Here is a 17,673-nt window from a genome sequence, read left to right on the forward strand (position 1 = left end):
ACATGAGGTCACGGCAGCCTTGTTAGCACCAGCTCCACTGGAGGGTCCTGTCCCTTTCCTATCCCATTTGCATGCATAGGGATGGAGCTCCTTGGGCTCTGCCTCAGCTGATGGAATAAAACCAGTTGTGTGTCCTCTTGCCCAGGTTTGGTGCCTCCAAGAACATTTACACCAGTCAGAGCTGGGACTTCTGCGAGGAGGTAGGTCTGGCGTGGGGTAGTTCAGGGGGAAGCAGCATGACCTTCAGCAGGCTTTTTGGTCAATGGGACCTTCAGCAGGCTTTTTGGGCAGTGCTTTCTGAGCAGCAGGTCCTGAAGGCAGAGTTGTGATATGCTGTGTAGTGGGGGCGAGGAGCTGATGCTCCCTTATCCCTGCCCCAACCCTGTTGGGAGTGGGAGCTGATTTGCCAGTGCTTTCATCTTGGCAGGGATTTCAGGGTGTGGATCAGTGGTGCAAGTCCTCTCTGCTTAGAAGGAAAGACCATGTGCATGAAATTGCAGCCCTACCCTGGGATTAGCCCATCTTCCCAGTGCTGTGGAAAGCTTCAAGCACAGGAGAAGTTGTTGCAAAACGTTTTCCCAGGTTTAACTTTTCTGGGGGAGCGTTTTCTGCCTCACAGCCTCTCCTGGCACGGGGGGACGGTGCCTTGGAGGCTGCTGTGGGGCTGACACGCCGTGATCTCTGTGTTCCCTCAGGTCAGCCGGCACCTGTGCGAGCACTGGAACATCTCCCAGCTCCTCACACCCACAGACCCTGCAGATCCCCCCAGCCCTGGTGATGGCAGTGCCGAGGTGCTCAGAGCCTCCATCTGCAGTGTGGTGAACGAGAAGCCCAGCGAGTGGGACGCGCACCTGGACCCTGTGCTCTTCGAGTTCCGCACCTCCATCAACTCTGCCACCAAGTACAGCCCCTTCTTCCTCATGTTCAACAGATACGTGTGCCTGTCCTCAGAGGTAACTGCCCGGCCCAGGGGAGCCTTGCAGGAGCTTTGGCACTGCTGTAGTTGCAGAGTAACCCCTGAATCTGTGCCTTGCAGGTGGATTTTGTCAAGGACTCCAAAGAGCAGGGAACTGGCTCCGGTAAGGCTGAGAGCCTCCCGCCATTCACAGCCACGGTGCAGGAGCAGCAGAACGTGGTGAAGGAGATTGTAAGTCTTGTCGTGCCGTGAAATAATTTTGCAGTTAAGTCCAAGGCTGGCCTGAGAGGAGAGGTGGCACCTCAGTGTGTGCCAAGGGCAGCAGGAGCAGAGCTGGACCCTCTGGGCCAGCACCACAGGGAAGCTGCTGGTGGTGCTGCTCAGAGATGGGTGATGAAACATGAGGGGCTGACTTACCCCATCAGGCTAATGAGAGCTGTGTCCCAGCCTGCCCAGCTCCCTGCCTTGTAATCTGCATCCCAAATCAGCCAAGGGAGTCCCTCCTTAGGCAGGGACAAGAAGCCTTCAGGGAGGTGCTGTGTAACTACAAAAGTTTAAAGTAACCCTGCCTCAAAATGGGAGGAGGTTGGGGCTGCTGTGAGGAGCAGTGACCCAGTGGGCAGGGAGATGGGCTTGAGGAGCAAAGTCAGCATGCAGCTCCTGTCTGTCTCTGATGTGCTGGGTGACCTTGGGCAGCTCATTTTGTCTCTCTGTTCCTTGGTTCCCTCACTTGAAAATGACCTGTGTCCCTGTGAAGTGCTTGGTGAGCTGTGTGCCAAAAAACCACAGACAAGGCTCGAGTGCTTTGTTTGCTCAGTCATTTCTTACACCCAGTCAGGGTTCTGTGGTTCTCTCTCTGATCTCACCTGGACTGTGGTTGTTCATGCCAGAGAATGACAGGAGGAGTATGGGACAGGAGGGAGGAGGGCCTGGGAGCTGGATATGTAGGATCTGATCCCTTTGGCAGCTCAGGCTCACTAACTCAGCTCCCCTTTGTGAAATGCAGCAGTGAGAGCTCTGTCCTGTCCCTAAGGGAACCTCTGCTGTTGGGATCACCAGCTCTGTCCTGCATCCAGACAGGGATTGGGGCTGTAATGAGCAGGAGGTGACAAAGCTTCCCTGGGCTTTGTGGCACTCCAGCCAAGATCCCCTTCTGCCCTCTAGTGATGGAGCACTGACAGCTCTGAGTACATCTGTGGAATTGCAGTTTCACATTGCAAGGTCTCCTGCTGGTTTGGGCTGGTGAGAGCAAGTCTGGGAAGCCTCTGCTGAGTCCCTCCCTTGCCCCAGGTGCATCCAGCTTTGACACTGCCAGCTCTCACTCACTCTCAGCTTCTCTTATGAGGAGAGACCGTGGGAGCTGGGCCTGCTCAGTCTGGAGAAGACTGAGAGGGGATATCATCAATCCCTAGAAATATCTCTGAGGGGTGTCAGGCTCTTCTCGGTGGTGCCCAGTGACAGGATGAGGAGGAATGGCCATAAACTAAACCACAAGAAGTTCCACCTCAACATGAGGAAGAGCTTCTTTCCATTAAGGGTGGAAGAACACTGGATCTTCCCAGGGAGGTCTTGGATTCTTCCTCTGTGGAGACATTCCAAACCCACCTGGACGTGTTCTCGTGTCACCTGCTCAAGATCTCCAGAGGTCCCTTCCAACCCTAAGGATTCTGGGATTCACTGAGCTTGTGTCAGAGCTGAGCTGATTCCTGAGTGACACCTGGAGGCCCAACCCCTCCGTTCTCCTGGCAGGTGATCTCCAACATGACCAGGGCCTGCAAGCGGGAGCGGAAGGGTGTGAAAAGGAAAACTCGGGGCCTGCCCTCTCTGGCCTTCAAAGTGGAGGACAACGTGTTTGGGGGCAGCACTGCCAGCTCCCTGAAGAAGCTGAAGAAGGGCCAGTTTGTGTCGTTCCAGATCGAGACAGTGCTGCCCCCTGAGCAGAGCATGGCCGGCGGGAAGAAAACCAGTTAACCCTGGGGCGTTCTGGGGGTCCTGCGGCGCTGGGGACAGCACGCACTGTCCCTGAGGTTTGTGGCCCAGCTGTGTGGGAGTGCAGGGTGCAGATGTGCCTGCTCTGTCCTGGGAGAAAGGAAGGGGAAGGTTCAGACAAGGGGGTCTGTTCAGTCCCTTCCTGGTCCGGGTTTGCCCTTGGATCATCCCTCAGACCGAGGGAGGTGGCACCATCCTCGTTTAGGTTTGGCAAGGAGAGACTCGGTCCTGCCAAAAAGCTCCACCTTGACTGTGGCTTGGAAGTTGCCCTTTGGGAGTGATTGCACCAAAGCCCTGGAGGGATCTGTGTGCAGATGGAAGTGAAGCAGAAACCAGACCCGGCTTAGCCATGGACGATGTTTCCTGCAGCTTAAAAGTGTCCCTGCTGTGAGCCTGAGCCAGGAATAGTCGCTCCAGGTGTGACTCTGTTCCTGGTGGATGTGGGAAGGACTTGCAGTGAGAGATTTTTTTGGTTTTGTTTTTGTTTTGTTTTAAGCACTTATTAGCAGAAATAAAATCAACAACAGAATGTGGTATTTTTTGTTTTGGTTATCCAGGCAGAGAAAAATTAATTTGTCTTTTGTAACATCACCATTCTGTTCTCTCCAGAAATGGTGTGAACTTTAGGAATTCTGACATCTGTGCCAGTGCTAGTGGGGGTCATGGGGGTGTTTTTAAGCCCAGCACTCTAAAAACACGTGGAAACCTTGGGATAATGACACTGCCCTGCCCCTTTGTCACCTGTATCGCCCACCTGGATGCATGGTTGCTGTCCAGGGAAGAGGCTGAGCCCTTCCATTCCTTAAGAGTTGGAGTGGGAGGTGAAGGGGAAAGTAATTTACAAGCTGGATTTCTTCAAAGTGGATCCCTCTGTGTTAGGGGTTAATTAAACCCCCACCTAACCCCTCTTTAAGGGTTAACTTAAAATATTATTTCGAGTTCTTATCCCGGTTGCTTTTGAGCCAATTCCTGTGTTGTATTTTCCCTCTTTACTGCAGAAATTACATAGAACCAATAAAATAATCTTAAAAATTTAAGAACATGTGTATTTGGAGAGGATAAAAAACCTTCTAAGGTGGGGAAAACTCCGGGACCGCCTTTGCCGCGTCGGGGCGAGGTTTACCGGGACGGGGCGGAGCGGGGGGACCGGGGACCCCCACCTCGAACCCCGAATTTGGGGGGACCCCGGTGCCGCTGGCCGGTCCGGCCGTGGGCGGGGCCGGGCGCGCGCCGCAGGAGGGGCGTGGTCGGGGGCGTGGCCACCGCGGAGCCACGCCCAGCAGCGACCTTGTTCCCGGGACGCCGCCGCCGCCGGTCCGAGCGGGCTGAGCCGCCGATCCCCGAGCCGCCGCCGGTAAGAGCCGTCCGGGCGGGCCGAGGCTGAGCCGCTCGGAAGGGGGGAGCCGTGTGTGTGTGTGTTCGGCCGGGGTACGGCGGGCACGGCCCTTCCCGGGTGTCTCTCGCCTCGCCTCGGGACGTTCTCCTACGCGGGGAAGGCTGGATGCGAGTGGGGACCTTGGGCGGCTCCAGCTCGGGGGTTTGGGGACGTTGCTGCGGGTGGTGGGGAGCTGCGGTGGCTGCCTTCTACTCCTCCTCCTCCTCTTCTTTCTCCTCCTCCTCCATGGGCCGGATCCGCGCAGCTTTGCAGCGGATGGCAGCAGCGAGCACCCTGGGAAGCGTGTCCTGCTCCTCCCTGGCACCGCTGCTCTGCTTGGCCTCCATCCCTCCTTCCCCACCCACCCCGTAAACCCCCGTGCTTCCCCAGATTGCAGCCTCTGCCTCGTTTTCCTCCGCTTTTTAGCTTTTTATCCCACTTGCCCGGCCGCAGAGCAGCTCTCGCCCGAGGGCGGAGCTTGTCCGGTGCCAAGGGCTGCCCTTCGTCCCGGTGGTTTGGTTTTGGGGGGCTGCGCTCACGCAGGCCGGAGCGTGGCCGGCACACGGCACCCCTTGCTCGGTGCCGCCCGCACTGTGCACCGTCACCAGCTGCTGACCCAGCACAAATTTTGGGATCGGGTACCTCCCTCTTGCCAACGCGTGGCTCCTCAGGGCATGGCACCGGAGCAGGTGAGCGGCACGGCTTAGAGCAAGTCGAGCTTTCTGCCCTTTCCCGTGTCCATTCAGAACCTGCCGCCCAGAACCCCGGGCCACAGCAAAGGCAGTGTCCCGCCCACCCTGGAGCCTTCATCTCCCGCGGGACGCAGCTCTGGAATTCCAACCCCTTTTTAATTTCCTCTCGGGATTTTTGTTGTGTCATTGAACTGCACGCTGACTAAACAGCGGGTTTAGTGGGCTACCCTGAATTAATATCCAAGAGGGCTGGGGACAGTAAGGTGTGACAAGCTGCAGTACCTATGGTTTAGTCTTATTTTGATGAGGGGGATCCATTATAGAACTAATCTGCTCCCCTGTCTGCTTTCCTACAGTTTTGACTGCTTGGTTTCAGCTTTGTCTTGGGAAAGGTGGGCAGGGACTCTGGGATCATGACTGTCCAAGTTTACACGGCTCTGTAGGGCAGGACACGTGGCTGCACGGATGTTGTGGCAGCACTCAGCAGCCGCCACAGCAAGTGGGGACAAAGATTCCCATCGGGATGTGCAGACTTCTGCTTCGGGATTCAGGATGGGTGAAGGCATCCAGGAGGGAAGTTTGTCTGTGCTGCTTATTTAATGGAATACCTTGGGCCATGTGTGGGAGGGGAGGGAGGTGCAGGTAGTGTTGTCTGGCATTGGGATGGGTTGGTAGGGAGCTGGCACGGTTGTCCCCCCATCTTTCTTCCCTTTCCCTTCCTCCTCCCTGGGGTAAATAACCCCATCTCCTTCTTCTCACCCCGCAGCAGAGGCCGACATGAGCACATCCTTCCTGTGTTAGGGCTTCCCCTCACCACGTCAGCGACTCCCAGCCCGGCGACGAGGATGCGCGCCTGGAAGGCGGTGGCCAGCACGCTGGCGCTCAGCGGGGCCGATGTGGTGGTCACCACGCTGCTCTACACCCACGGCCAGGGCGGCCGGAATGTCCTGCAGGACCTGCGGCACTTCAACATCTTCAACTCGCTGCTGGACATCTGGGGGGGCTGCCTGTACCGCAGCTGTGTGCTGCTGGGGGCTGCCATCGGCGTGGCCACCAACACGGCCTACGGCCCCCGGCGCCTCAGGGCATCGCGGACCTTCATCGCCGTCGTCTGCCTCCTCATGGGCATCTACATGATGGTGAAGCTGCTGCTCTACTCGGAGGTGCGGAAGACCATCAGGGACCCCTGGTTCTGGGGGCTCTTTGCCTGGACCTACGTGGCGCTGGCAGCCACCTTCGGGCTGTGGCAGCTGCTGGCTTGTGTCACCTCCTCCCGCGAGGCGCTGGGGCCCGGCTCCGAGTCCCGTGCCGAGGTGGAGGAGAGCTGTGATGGGGGCACCCCGAGGGACAAGAGGGAGGAGGCAGCAGGTCCCACCATCCATAAACTGCTGTCCTACACCAAGCCGGATGCCTTCTTCCTGGGCATCGCCTCCTTCTTCCTCCTCGTGGCTGCCTTGGGTGAGTGAAGGGACCAGGCGAGCCGTGGTGTGCTCCCATCCTCACCAGGAGGGATGGAGGAACCATGGTGCTGGGGCTTGGAAAAACCTTAGGACAGCTTTTTTTGGGGGCTGCTGGGTGGCACGTGCTGCACAGGGTGGGTGAAAAATGCAATGGGGCAAAACCAAATGCAACAGGAGATAAAACACACTGGGAGTGCGACGTCCCCACGTGCCATGCTCACAGGGTGTATTGTGTGATGGCCAAGTATCTCTGTGGTGGGGATGGGGTTGTCCACAGGCTGTCACAGTTGGGAATACAAGTCCTGTGCAAGTTCCATGCAGTGGGGCTGAACCTCCATGTCCTGTGCTTGTCCTGCAGGAGAGACCTTCCTGCCCTACTACACGGGGCTGGCCATCGACGGCATCGTGGTGCAGAAGAGCATGGATCGCTTCTCCACGGCAGTGCTGGTCATGTCACTGCTCGCCATAGGAAGGTAATCCAGGGGCTGGATTTGGCCCTGGCAAGGAGTTTGGGGTTTTCCCACAGGAGCTCGTGGCGATGGTAGGCACAGGCACTCACTCCACCAGCTCTCTGCCACACCCCAGGGATGTGCTGTGAATTCTCTGCGCTGTCACGATGCAGAGAGGCATCTGGCAGTCACGAGGCCTTTGTGTAGCCCTTCATGTCCATCTGCTGGAGGTGGGGGAGCAGGAATGAACACAGGGAATGGGTTCCCTGGGGAATGCTGTTCCAGCAGTGCTGTGTTCCCTCCCAAAGCTTGTGACTACTGTGATTAGGACCAGCCACCACTGTGCTGGTGGCACCCAGGAGAGGTGTGGGCTGGTGATAAGTGGTGTCAGCACTGCCCAGGCCCTTGGCCCGGCGTGGGGGTGTTTGTGTTGCTGAGAGGGTTTTGTGTCCATGGCTCTATAACGTTTCTTATCTGCAATTAGCTCATTTGCCGCAGGTATCCGGGGCGGCGTTTTTACGCTCATCTTTGCAAGACTGAACATCCGCCTTCGCAACTGCCTCTTCAGGTCGCTGGTGTCTCAGGAGATGAGTTTTTTTGATGAGAATCGCACAGGTTGGTTCCTCTCTCCCATGGATTTGTTCTAACCCCTCTATCCCATCCCAGATTTTTTCCCCTTGGCTTGCTCTACTGTCATACAGCAGACTGGGGGCAGCCAGAGGTGGTGCCCACATGCTCGTGGTTAGAAATAGAGGCAGAAAGTTCTTCCTTTTCTGTGGCCTCCCAGCATGGGAACGTCCCATTGCCACCCATCAGCCTGGCATCCAGAAGTCCCACCCCCAAAACTCCCATTTCCTTCCTCCCATCAGAGCCTACTGGTGGGCTGCTCTCCAGCTCTGCTCCTTTCCCTGACACCTCGGATGTGTGAGGCTTGCTGGATGTGCTTGTTGCTTTCCCCGCTTGAAGTTCAGTCCTGTCCCAGTCCCGGTCCCAGGCCGTGCCACTCTGGTGTAACTTTCACACATTTAATTTTGTCTCAGTGGTATTTTTAGTTTTGAGGCTGTTGCTGTATTTAGCAGTCACTGCACAGTGCCTTGGTAGCTGAGGACAGCAGAAGTGGGATATGGGTAACCCTGGACTTGCACAAAAGCATGGGAATTCAGCTGGGCTCAAACACAGGCCAAGGATTTAGGAGTTCAGTGTGATGTTTGCTGGCTGTAAAACTCGGCTCCACCAAAAGGCACCGCCAGAGCTTCATCCCTTGGTAGCTGGACCCATGTCCTCAGGTCTCTTGGGTCAGCTCCAGGCTGTGGCCTCTGTGTGGCCTGTGAGCTGCCCTCCAGCACAGGATGCTGCCACAGTCCCCTCTGCTGTCCCACAGCCACCCTTGGTGACCCAGGGATGTCGCTTCTGCCTTCAGGTGCCACCTCCTGCTCCTCGGGCATGCAGCAATCCAAGCTCCTCTGTTTTGCTTTGCATCCACAGCGGTGGAGAGTTGTCCCCCTTCCATGCCACCCTTCAGACCCCCAGCTGGTTGGATGGGGAGCTCCATCTGGCCCCTGGGATGTGGGACACAGTTAGGCAGTGACCTGCCATGATGACACGTCCCTGCTCTCCCCTTCCCCGACCCCTCGTTGCTGCAGGGGACGTCATCTCCCGCCTGACGTCGGATACGACCATCGTGAGCGACCTGGTCTCCCAGAACATCAACATCTTCCTGCGCAACGTGGTGAAGGCCACGGGTGTGATCTTCTTTATGTTCAGCCTCTCCTGGAAGCTGTCCCTGGTCACCTTCATGGGCTTCCCCATCATCATGCTGGTGTCTGATGTCTATGGGAAGTACTACCAGGTAGGCAGGAGCAGCCACAGTGCCGGGCTGGTCTCCCTGTGAAGCCACCAGGGAGCTTGTGGGTGGCCTTGGAGCCAGTGGGAGTGATGCTGGAGTGGTGCTGGAGGGTTTTGCTGCCAGCAGTGGGAGCAGGTTGGTCACACTAAACCTCTGTGGGCAGACAGGTGTAGCCTGGGCTCTTACCTTGCTCCATGCCCACGAGTGGAAGCATCTCAGGTCTGATAGAAGAAGTGGCTGGGCTGTGGAACGTCCTGTATGCATCTGCCTGTCCTTGTGCCATCTCTCCTCCCGCTTTGGAGTCACTTGGTGGGGTCTCAGAGCCCAGGGCGAGCGGGGAGATGTGCCACGGGCAGCCTGGCACCCGCTGAGCTCCCTCTGCCTCCCTCTGCTCCCTGCAGAAGCTCTCCAAGGACGTGCAGAGCGCTCTGGCCAAGGCCAACAACACGGCTGAGGAGACCATCTCGGCCATGAAGACCGTCCGCAGCTTCGCCAACGAGGAGACGGAGGCCAACGTGTACTGGCAGAAGCTGCAGCAGGTGTACAAGCTCAACAAGCGGGAGGCCATGGCTTACACCTACTACGTCTGGTCCAGCGGGGTAGGTGGATGGCCCTGGGGCTGGGATGGGCAGGGAAAGCTCTCCAGATCCCAAAGCACACGTGGTTCTCCTCCACTTCCAGGGAACTCTGTGGGGTGAGCCCAGCCCTGCTGTCTGCTGCCAGTAATCCCCGGGCTCTTGATCATTTGTTATTTTCATCCGTCAAAAAATACATCCTGTTCCGCCGCAAGGCAGCGTTGTGTCATTCCGTGGAAACGTCTGTTTTCCCCTGTAAATGGAGCAATAATTGATAAGAGCTCAAGGTCGTGGAGCAGCCCATGCCTGCGTGGTGCTGCAGTGTGTGCCTGTGCCAGCTCCGCTCCGGGCCTCCGGCTGGGAACAGCCGCGGCGTTGGTTGAGCTTCTGCTCAGGAACGGAGATTTTCTGCGTGTGGGTGGTGGCAGGGGGAGGCTTCTGGGCTTTGGCTTTGGGATTTTTTTATTTCCCCCCTGCAAAAATGCTTTTTCATCGTTTAACACCAGATGGTTTGGGACTTCTCCAGCGTCGGCAAAACCCTCACGTGAGGCTGCCCTTGTCCCTGCACGTTCAGGGATCGAGGCAGTCGCTGGTGAAGGGTCTGTGAGTTATGGTGCCTTCGGGCAGCTCTGAGAGACTTTATGGCTTCCCAAATCTGCAAACAAAATGGGAGCATTATTAGCATTGTTTTTGGGCTCCCAGGTGAAGCTGGAGCATGAACTGGGTTGACACTGGTCTTGACAAATCTAAGAAGGCAAAAGCCCTCAAAAACTGCTCCTGCAGGGCTCACATAGAAAAAGGACAATGGATAAAGCTCAGCCTTGGTACAGTCTTTCTTGGAAGGAATGTAGGAGCTTAAGATCAGAGCATGGCAGAGCTGTAGAGGAAGCATTTTTTTCCCCCTGTATTTTTGTCTGTGTGAATTTACAGCCTCTTCTGATCCCACAGGGCTCCAGGGCATCATTTCTTTTTGGAGCACCTGGGTAGCATGGAACAAAACCAGCTGAATAAAAGGGGCTGGTATTTGTCAAATCAGAGCTGATCTGTCTCCTTTCTAGAGTAGGTGGTACCCCCCCCCCCACTGACTTCAGATGACAGCTGGGGTTATGCTTCAGGGACTTGTACAGGCAAGGAGGATATTCTGCATTAACTCCTGGCTTGATTTTGTGTTCTAAATTAAAATGTGTCACACTCATAGAACAGACAGTTTATTTTAGTGGTGAGGTGACTGCATGTCTTGGATAATTTGAACACAGATTATTATGCTTGAGGATCTTAGAGAGAAGTTCATGAGATGCTCTGTTATTTCAGATAAATTCTGCCTTCTTGGCTGTTGTCCCTTGGGACTTGTTTTGTTGAAAGATATCTGTCCAGCTCCTTAAATCAGCCCATGTACTTGAGTTGTCTTTCTCATTTCCATGCTCACTCCTAGGGCTGTCAGCTGCACTGTCAGAGATCCTCAGCTCAGGGCTCAAAGAATAAATGTCAGCACATGAAGCTTGGGCTGTTGTGTGAGTAATGACAACGGAACCAAAATACCCATTGTCCTTGCTGATTCTGGGGTGTTTTCTTGTTTTCAGCTGACTCTGCTGGTGGTCCAGGTCAGCATCCTTTACTACGGTGGGCACCTTGTGATCTCTGGGCAAATGACGAGTGGAAACCTGATATCCTTCATCATTTATGAGTTTGTCTTGGGAGACTGCATGGAGGTGAGTCAGTTTTAGCAGGGAATCCCAGAATGGGTTGGGTTGGAAGGGACCTTAAAGGCCATCTCATTCCAACTCCCTGCCATGGACAGGGACACCTTCCACACCTTCCCAGGTTGCTCCAAGTCTCATCCAACCCGGCCTTGGACACTTCCATGGGTGGGGCAGCCACAGCTTCTCTGGGCAACCTGTACCAGGGCCTCCCCACACTCTGACATGTTTCAAGAGGGTGTTTATCTCCCAGAAGGTCCCAGGGCAGTTGCAGACATAGATCCAGTGCTGACTTTCCCATGACACATTTCTTTGGTGCTGTGGCACTGCCAGAGGGGGGGATTCTCCCCACTGCTCCCCGTTCCTCCCCTGCTGTGGTCTCACAACCTTCATGTTCCTGAAGCAGCTTGTCCCCCAAAAAGGCAACTGGGACCAGAGGGGTCAGGCTGGCCTTGCTGAAGGGCAGAGCCCTGGCAGCCTGCCAAGCACATTTCCTGGCTTGAAGAATGAAGGGATTACAAAGCTGCCTGTTAAATTTCAGGCTTCATTAAAAACTTCATTATATATATATTTTTTTTTCCTTTCCCTGGAATAGGCTGCAAGCTGCTGCCTTGGCAGCACATTAGCAAGATGGGATTGTGGGTGGGATGGTAAAGCCCACCCAGGGCTGCCTTCCCCTTGCAGAGGCATAAACTTGGCTAATCCAGGCAGGAATGATCCAGTCGAGGTTTCCTCACAGCCAAGTGTGGTTTTGGTGGTGCTTCAGCCTCTGTGCAGGGGCAGAGCCGAGCTAGAGGCAGCTTGCCCAGCTCTCACCATCTGTTCAGATGACTGCAAGCTCTGGTGGGGTTTCCAGGCTGTGGTTTTGGTGTGGATTTAGTTTGGTTTGGGGGGTTTTTTACCCTCCTGCTGGGAGGGACAGTTACAGTACAAACTGTTCTGCAGCTCTGGATTTAATATTGAAAAATGCCCTTTCCCTGGGTTGTCCATACCCAACAGAAGAGGAAGAGTTTTCTTTTCCTTTGTCTGATGACTGCAGTCAATGTCAGGTGATGAGAGACCCGGGAATGCTTCAGCCATTGTCCTTACAAGTGGTTACAGTCCTTACTGGCTGATTTCCCCATCACTTGGGAGGATCTCACCATTGCCTTTCCCTTCCAGTCCATCGGCTCCGTGTACAGCGGCCTCATGCAGGGAGTGGGAGCTGCTGAGAAGGTCTTTGAGTTCATTGACCGCAAGCCCACGATGGTGCATGACGGGTCCCTGGCCCCAGATCATGTGGATGGGAAGGTGGAGTTCAGGAATGTGACCTTTTCCTACCGCACTCGCTCCGCAACGCAGGTTCTCCAGGTGAGCCCTGTGGGCACTGCACGCTCCCAGCACCACGTGCTGCCAGAACCAAACCCCAGCCCGTGGGGAGTGGCAGCTGCCCGGCAGAGATGTGCAAAGGCAGGCTCAGTGCATGCTGGAAAACAGATTAAAAGGAGCAGCGGGTGTTTAGGGCTGGCCTTCCTTACAAGGAATGAGATTTATTAATAAAGCCCTTGTTCCCCGCTCAGGCATTAAACATGTCAGCGTGGTACAGGGCTTTGTGCCAAGCTGCCTCAGACTGTTTCCGTGGGAGAGGGGCTGGGATCATGAGGCAGGGGGAAGCAGCAAAGAGGTCAGCTTGCTTTTTAGAGGACCTGCTACATCAGCAGGCAAATCTGGAGCAATTTGGAGGCTTTTTGCTTCCTCAGAGCCAGGAGAAATGGCTGATGTGGCACATCACCAAGGCAAAGGGTCACTCTGGCCAGATTCTGGCTACTTCTCTTGTGTAGTGTCCCAGGACATTGAGAAAAGCCTGGAGCTGAGCACGCTCTCCCATCCATGTTGCAGAACGTGTCCTTCACCCTGCACCCCGGCAAAGTGACAGCGCTGGTGGGTCCTTCAGGGAGTGGGAAGAGCTCCTGTGTCAACATCCTGGAGAACTTCTACCCTCTGCAGGACGGGCAGGTGCTGCTGGATGGGCGTCCCATTAACATGTACGATCACAAGTACCTGCACTCCGTGGTACGAGCGACTGATACGTGTCTTCTGGTTGTGATCCCTGTGTTCTGCTTAGCCCAGTTACCACCTGCAGGGCTCAGAGGGGATGCATGGCACTGCTGCACGTTGCTTTGGATTTGATCTGGCAGCTTCAGAAATGTCCAGAAAGCTGGAGGTTGGAAGTGGTCCAAGAAATTAATTTGGATAATTCGTGGGGGTGGAAGGGAAAGGGATGGAGGGTGGTTTCAAGGGGAAGGCGAAGCCTTCCAAAAACAGAACAAAAACCATGTTTTGTTTGGTATTTTTTGGCCAACACAGTAGAAATATGTTTTTGGCTGTTGGCTTAATTATCATCTAAATTTGGTTTGGAAAAAAGAGTTTTGCATTCCTTCAGCAATTTCTACCTTAAGATCTTGCAGTAATTCCCAGCTAATGGGGAGTTAAATCTCTCAGGATCCTCAGGCAGCAGCTGGAACACCAGAAGGGCTGGTGCTTTGCCTAGGAGAGGGGTGCAGGCCCCTCAGCTCTCATCTGTGTGTCAGCACAGATCAGCCTTCATCTCTGCAAGTAACTGCCTCCTTTGTTTGCCCCCAGAGCAAATGGCCTCAGCAGCCAGCAGGAAAACCTGAAAACAATTGATCAGAGACAGGCTGGAAAGCCAAAGTCACTGTGACTAATTTACATTCCTTGCCCGTACGGAGCAAAAATCAAAGGCCAAGCAAGTCTTTCAGTTTAGAAAGCCTGGTGTGGTGTTAGGAGCATGGAAAGAAGTCAATTAAAATATGACCGTGTCTCCCTGGCTCTCTCATGCAAAATTCTGAGTAATAGTTTGAAAGGTTTGATTTATGCCAATATCAAGGGTTTGATAAAGCAGCTGAACGTGACAGTGAACAGCCATGGCTGTAAGGCAGGACAGGGAGACTGTTGCTAAGCAATTAAGGAATTGCAGCAGTTACATCCCTAACTTGCTCATTTGGGATTAAAAGATGCAAGAGGGCTCATTCACACGGCCCAAGTGTGATTACTGGCCTTGAAAGGAAAATCAACAAGGGCCTGGGAGAGGGTCTCTCCAGCCTGACTTATCCCAGCAACTGATTTTCCATTCTGGGAAAAGCAAACAGTGATGGGAATAACAGATCTGGAGCAAAACCACAGCAGGCTTTAGGAGGGGGAAGCCCATCCCAGAAGCCAACGTTGCCAGCATTGCGTCAGGTTTCTTTCCTGCAAAATGGCTTTCCAGCAAAAGATGCAAACTGGGCACCATGACGTTGGCATCCTCACTGGGAACTCACCTTGAGCACTTCTATGTCTTGGTTAATGACATTTCTGTATCTTGATCTTGGTCCTTACTCAGCAGGAACAAATATCAGTGGTTCGAGATATCGTGCAGTACATCTTCTGCTCCTGATCCCTGCTCTCCCTTGCTTCCTGCAGATCTCCCTGGTGAGCCAGGAGCCCGTGCTGTTTGCCCGTTCCATTGCAGATAATATTTCCTATGGCTTAACTTCTGCCTCCTTCGAGTCAGTGGTTCAGGCTGCCCAAAAGGCCAATGCCCACAACTTCATCACCGAGCTACAGGACGGCTACCACACAGGTACCCACCCGCTGCTGGGCCTGGCAGCTGCACTTCCTGGCAGCTCTTGGTTTCTATTTTGATCCCTTCCTCTCTCCCTTGACCCAACAGAGGCAGGTGAAAAAGGAGCTCAGCTGTCAGGTGGGCAGAAGCAGAGAGTGGCCATTGCCAGGGCCTTGATCCGAGCCCCTCCCATCCTCATCCTGGATGAAGCCACGAGCGCGCTGGATGCAGAGAGCGAGCACGCAGTGAGTGGGTGACCTGGGTGTTTGGGCCAAAGAGGGTTTGGAGGACAGACTGTAGCTTCAGTGTCCAGCCAGGGGATAAACCTGCTCTTGACATGGTGCCATCAAAGGGTTGAGTAAAGCACTAATTCCGTGGCAGGAATTTGCTTCCAATGCTCTTATAGCCAGCAGGAAAGGAATAATTCCATGGTCACAGCAACCAATGCCTGACAAACCTGATGAGGAAGGGATCTTTGCTGATTTTTTTCAGTGTGGAGAGTGTTAATTGACATACAGAGATTCTGTGCAGCCTTTTAGGACAGGATACAGAGGAAGACCCTATAAAATGAGGCTGCAGCAAGGAGGGTAGGACTGCCTGAGCTCAAATCCCAGCCAAGGCACCAAAGAAGCCACACTTGCAGGAAAAGCCTTGAGCATCCTGTGAACTGGTTTATCTGTCTGGGATGCGATGTACCAGCATCAGTTTGGCCTCCCTCACGCAATGACACAAGGGAAAGGCTGTTCAGGGCTGGGATTTCAGATGTGCCTCCAGTTCCAGAGGACAAATCCTGCTGGGGCAGTGCAAGTGTCTGACCTTGGAGCAGCTTGCTGCCTCACAGGTCCTCAGTCACATGTGTGGTACCTGATGGCAGCCCAGGGCTGGTTTTGGCTACCCAGGGGTGTCAATGTGACATGTGCCTGATGGCCACCTGCCTGCCTTTAGAGGTCAGTGCTATTGTCTCTTGACTGGGAAAAAAACCTGTCTTGTCTTGCCTTGATACACTCAGGAAAGAACCCTGCTTTTCTGAGCAGCTGTGTTTGACCAGGTGTCGGCTCCCTGCAGTCTCTGCCAGCACCACGTGGCCTCCAAATTGGGGCCCCAGCTGTGACAAGTCCCCAGTTTGCAGGATCAGACCTGTGTTCATAGCTCACCTGGCTGGGCTGAGATGGTCTTTGGGCTGGGAGCTGGGCTGGACACGCTGATGCTGGTAGTGCTGCAGGGAGCCAGAGGAGAGCACATCTCCTGTCCAGAGGTTTCTGGACACAGAGCACAAAGCCGCTGCTCTCCCAGTGCCAGGGCACTAACGCCTTTTCTCCCCACAGATTCAGCAGGCGATTTACGGCGACTTGCAGAACCACACGGTGCTTGTCATAGCTCACAGGCTGAGCACTGTGGAGAGGGCACACAACATCATTGTGCTGGACAAGGGCCGCGTGGTGCAGCAGGGCTCGCACAAGGAGCTGATGGAAGAAGGAGGCCTTTATTCCAAGCTGGTGCAGAGACAAATCCTGGGGCTGGAGGGGGGCGGCACGGACAGTGTCCAGCCTGCAGCCCGGGGGGATTCGGCCAGGGCGCCCGGCGGGCTGGAGGAGGAGTTCAGGATAGACCATTCCCTGCCGGCCGCAGCACAGGACGATTTCACCAACGCCGCTCCCAAGTGAGGGCGGCCGCGGCCGGCGCTCGGACGCTCCCTGGACGCTGGGACGGAGGTGGCAGAACGGCACCGCTGGCTCGCCCCACGTCACACACCCTGCACACCCAAACACACACCATAGAGCTTCCTGCAGGACGGGCCTGCGGGCACCTGCCGGCTGGCAAAACAGGGATTCACTCGAGGGAGCTGGGTCTTTAGCAATTCTCAGCATTTCTACTGGGTTTCTTTTCTTACTACCAGTAACTCCTCTCGACCGGGACTTTTCTCCCATCGAGCTGCATGTGTAACTGCTATTAACTGTAATGGATGTCAAATGCATGCGTGGAGGGGAAGGTTGAAAACCCCTCCAGGAATTTCAGGGGGTGGCTTTTGTGGCTGGATAGAAAAAGTGGTGACTGTAAAATAAGGTCCTGCTCCCTCTGTCAATCTATGGGGCTAATCCAAAGTTGGCTGAAGCCTGTAGGGAGTTCCCATTGGCTTTGGTGAAAACTGGATCACTCCCATGGAGCTGAATGGTGGGAGAGTTTTGCACTGAGTTGCCTGCAGGCTCAGGCTCTCAAACATTGCTGCTGAGCTTGTGTCATGTAGTATCCATCCTTGCTGGGACAAGCCAGGGGACCGAGAGGCAGATGTTATTTCTGATTTGCTCTTGGTGCTTGGTGGGTGTTTGTTTTTAAGGACGAAATGTTTTACCATAACTGGGTTAGGTTTTGGGGTTGGGGTTTTTTTGGTTTGATTTGTTTGTAGTTTTTTAACGTTATCTGTGTGCACTGTGCAATGTCTGTCTGGCTCCAGCATCCACTGAGAATTGGTCTGTTATTTCAGAATTTTTTTTAACTCACAACCCCGGTGCTGGTGTGAAAAAAAACCACTACTAAAGACAGGCATAAAACACTAAAAGACAGCACTTTATAAATCCCACCAAAGCTTTGTTCGGCTTCAGGCCACACTAGCGACTTCACTGCATGGGAAATCTGTTCTGTCACGTTCCTTGAAGTCCAACTTCAGCTGCCTGAACTTTATAATGTGTTTCTTTGACTATAATTTATTTTAGTATGAGGGATAGAAAGAAATGTGTTGCTCCTAGCCTGTGGGGTAATGGCTCAGGCTTATTAGTGTTATCCTGGTATAGACTGGTGAAAAATCCTATGCAGCCAGGCAGGTGCTGTTTTAAAAATAGCGTTTTTAGGGGAACACTGACTTCAGACTCTGCATAGTTAAGAAATTCTCTCAAGCACTTTAGCTCTCATGTTTTCTGATACTTGAATGCTGCTGCATTTTCCTTTCCAGCAGGTTTGCATTTTTGTTATTGCCAATGTTTTGTTTTCATTTAGTGATGTTTTACAAACTCTAAATTTAGTGTCCTTGAGGAGGGATGCTCAAAAAAAATAAAATACTACCTCTGCCACTCAA

At 54.2% G+C, this 17,673-nt stretch overlaps 1 protein-coding gene across 2 annotated transcripts; it reads left to right on the forward strand.

Annotated features, from left to right (window-relative positions):
• Window positions 1–4,180: 4,180 nt before the first annotated feature.
• On the forward strand, window positions 4,181–17,673 carry ABCB9 (ATP binding cassette subfamily B member 9). Of its 2 annotated transcripts, none has more exons than XM_005524251.3 (12): window positions 4,181–4,259; window positions 5,739–6,430; window positions 6,791–6,905; window positions 7,366–7,496; window positions 8,525–8,730; window positions 9,129–9,326; window positions 10,883–11,011; window positions 12,161–12,349; window positions 12,878–13,051; window positions 14,462–14,621; window positions 14,712–14,848; window positions 15,929–17,673. In XM_005524251.3, the coding sequence occupies exons 2-12, from the start codon at window positions 5,818–5,820 to the stop codon at window positions 16,265–16,267; spliced, it is 2,391 nt and encodes a 796-aa protein (XP_005524308.1). In that variant the 5' UTR covers window positions 4,181–4,259; window positions 5,739–5,817; the 3' UTR covers window positions 16,268–17,673. The 2 variants fall into 2 exon arrangements, with proteins under 2 accessions (XP_005524308.1, XP_087920990.1); XM_088064864.1 differs by lacking the exon at window positions 4,181–4,259 and adding an exon at window positions 4,681–4,969.

Source organism: Pseudopodoces humilis, chromosome 20 (assembly GCF_049639895.1).
Source record: "Pseudopodoces humilis isolate 2021_Gansu_Grassland_sample_001 chromosome 20, ASM4963989v1, whole genome shotgun sequence".
NCBI lineage: Eukaryota > Metazoa > Chordata > Aves > Passeriformes > Paridae > Pseudopodoces > Pseudopodoces humilis.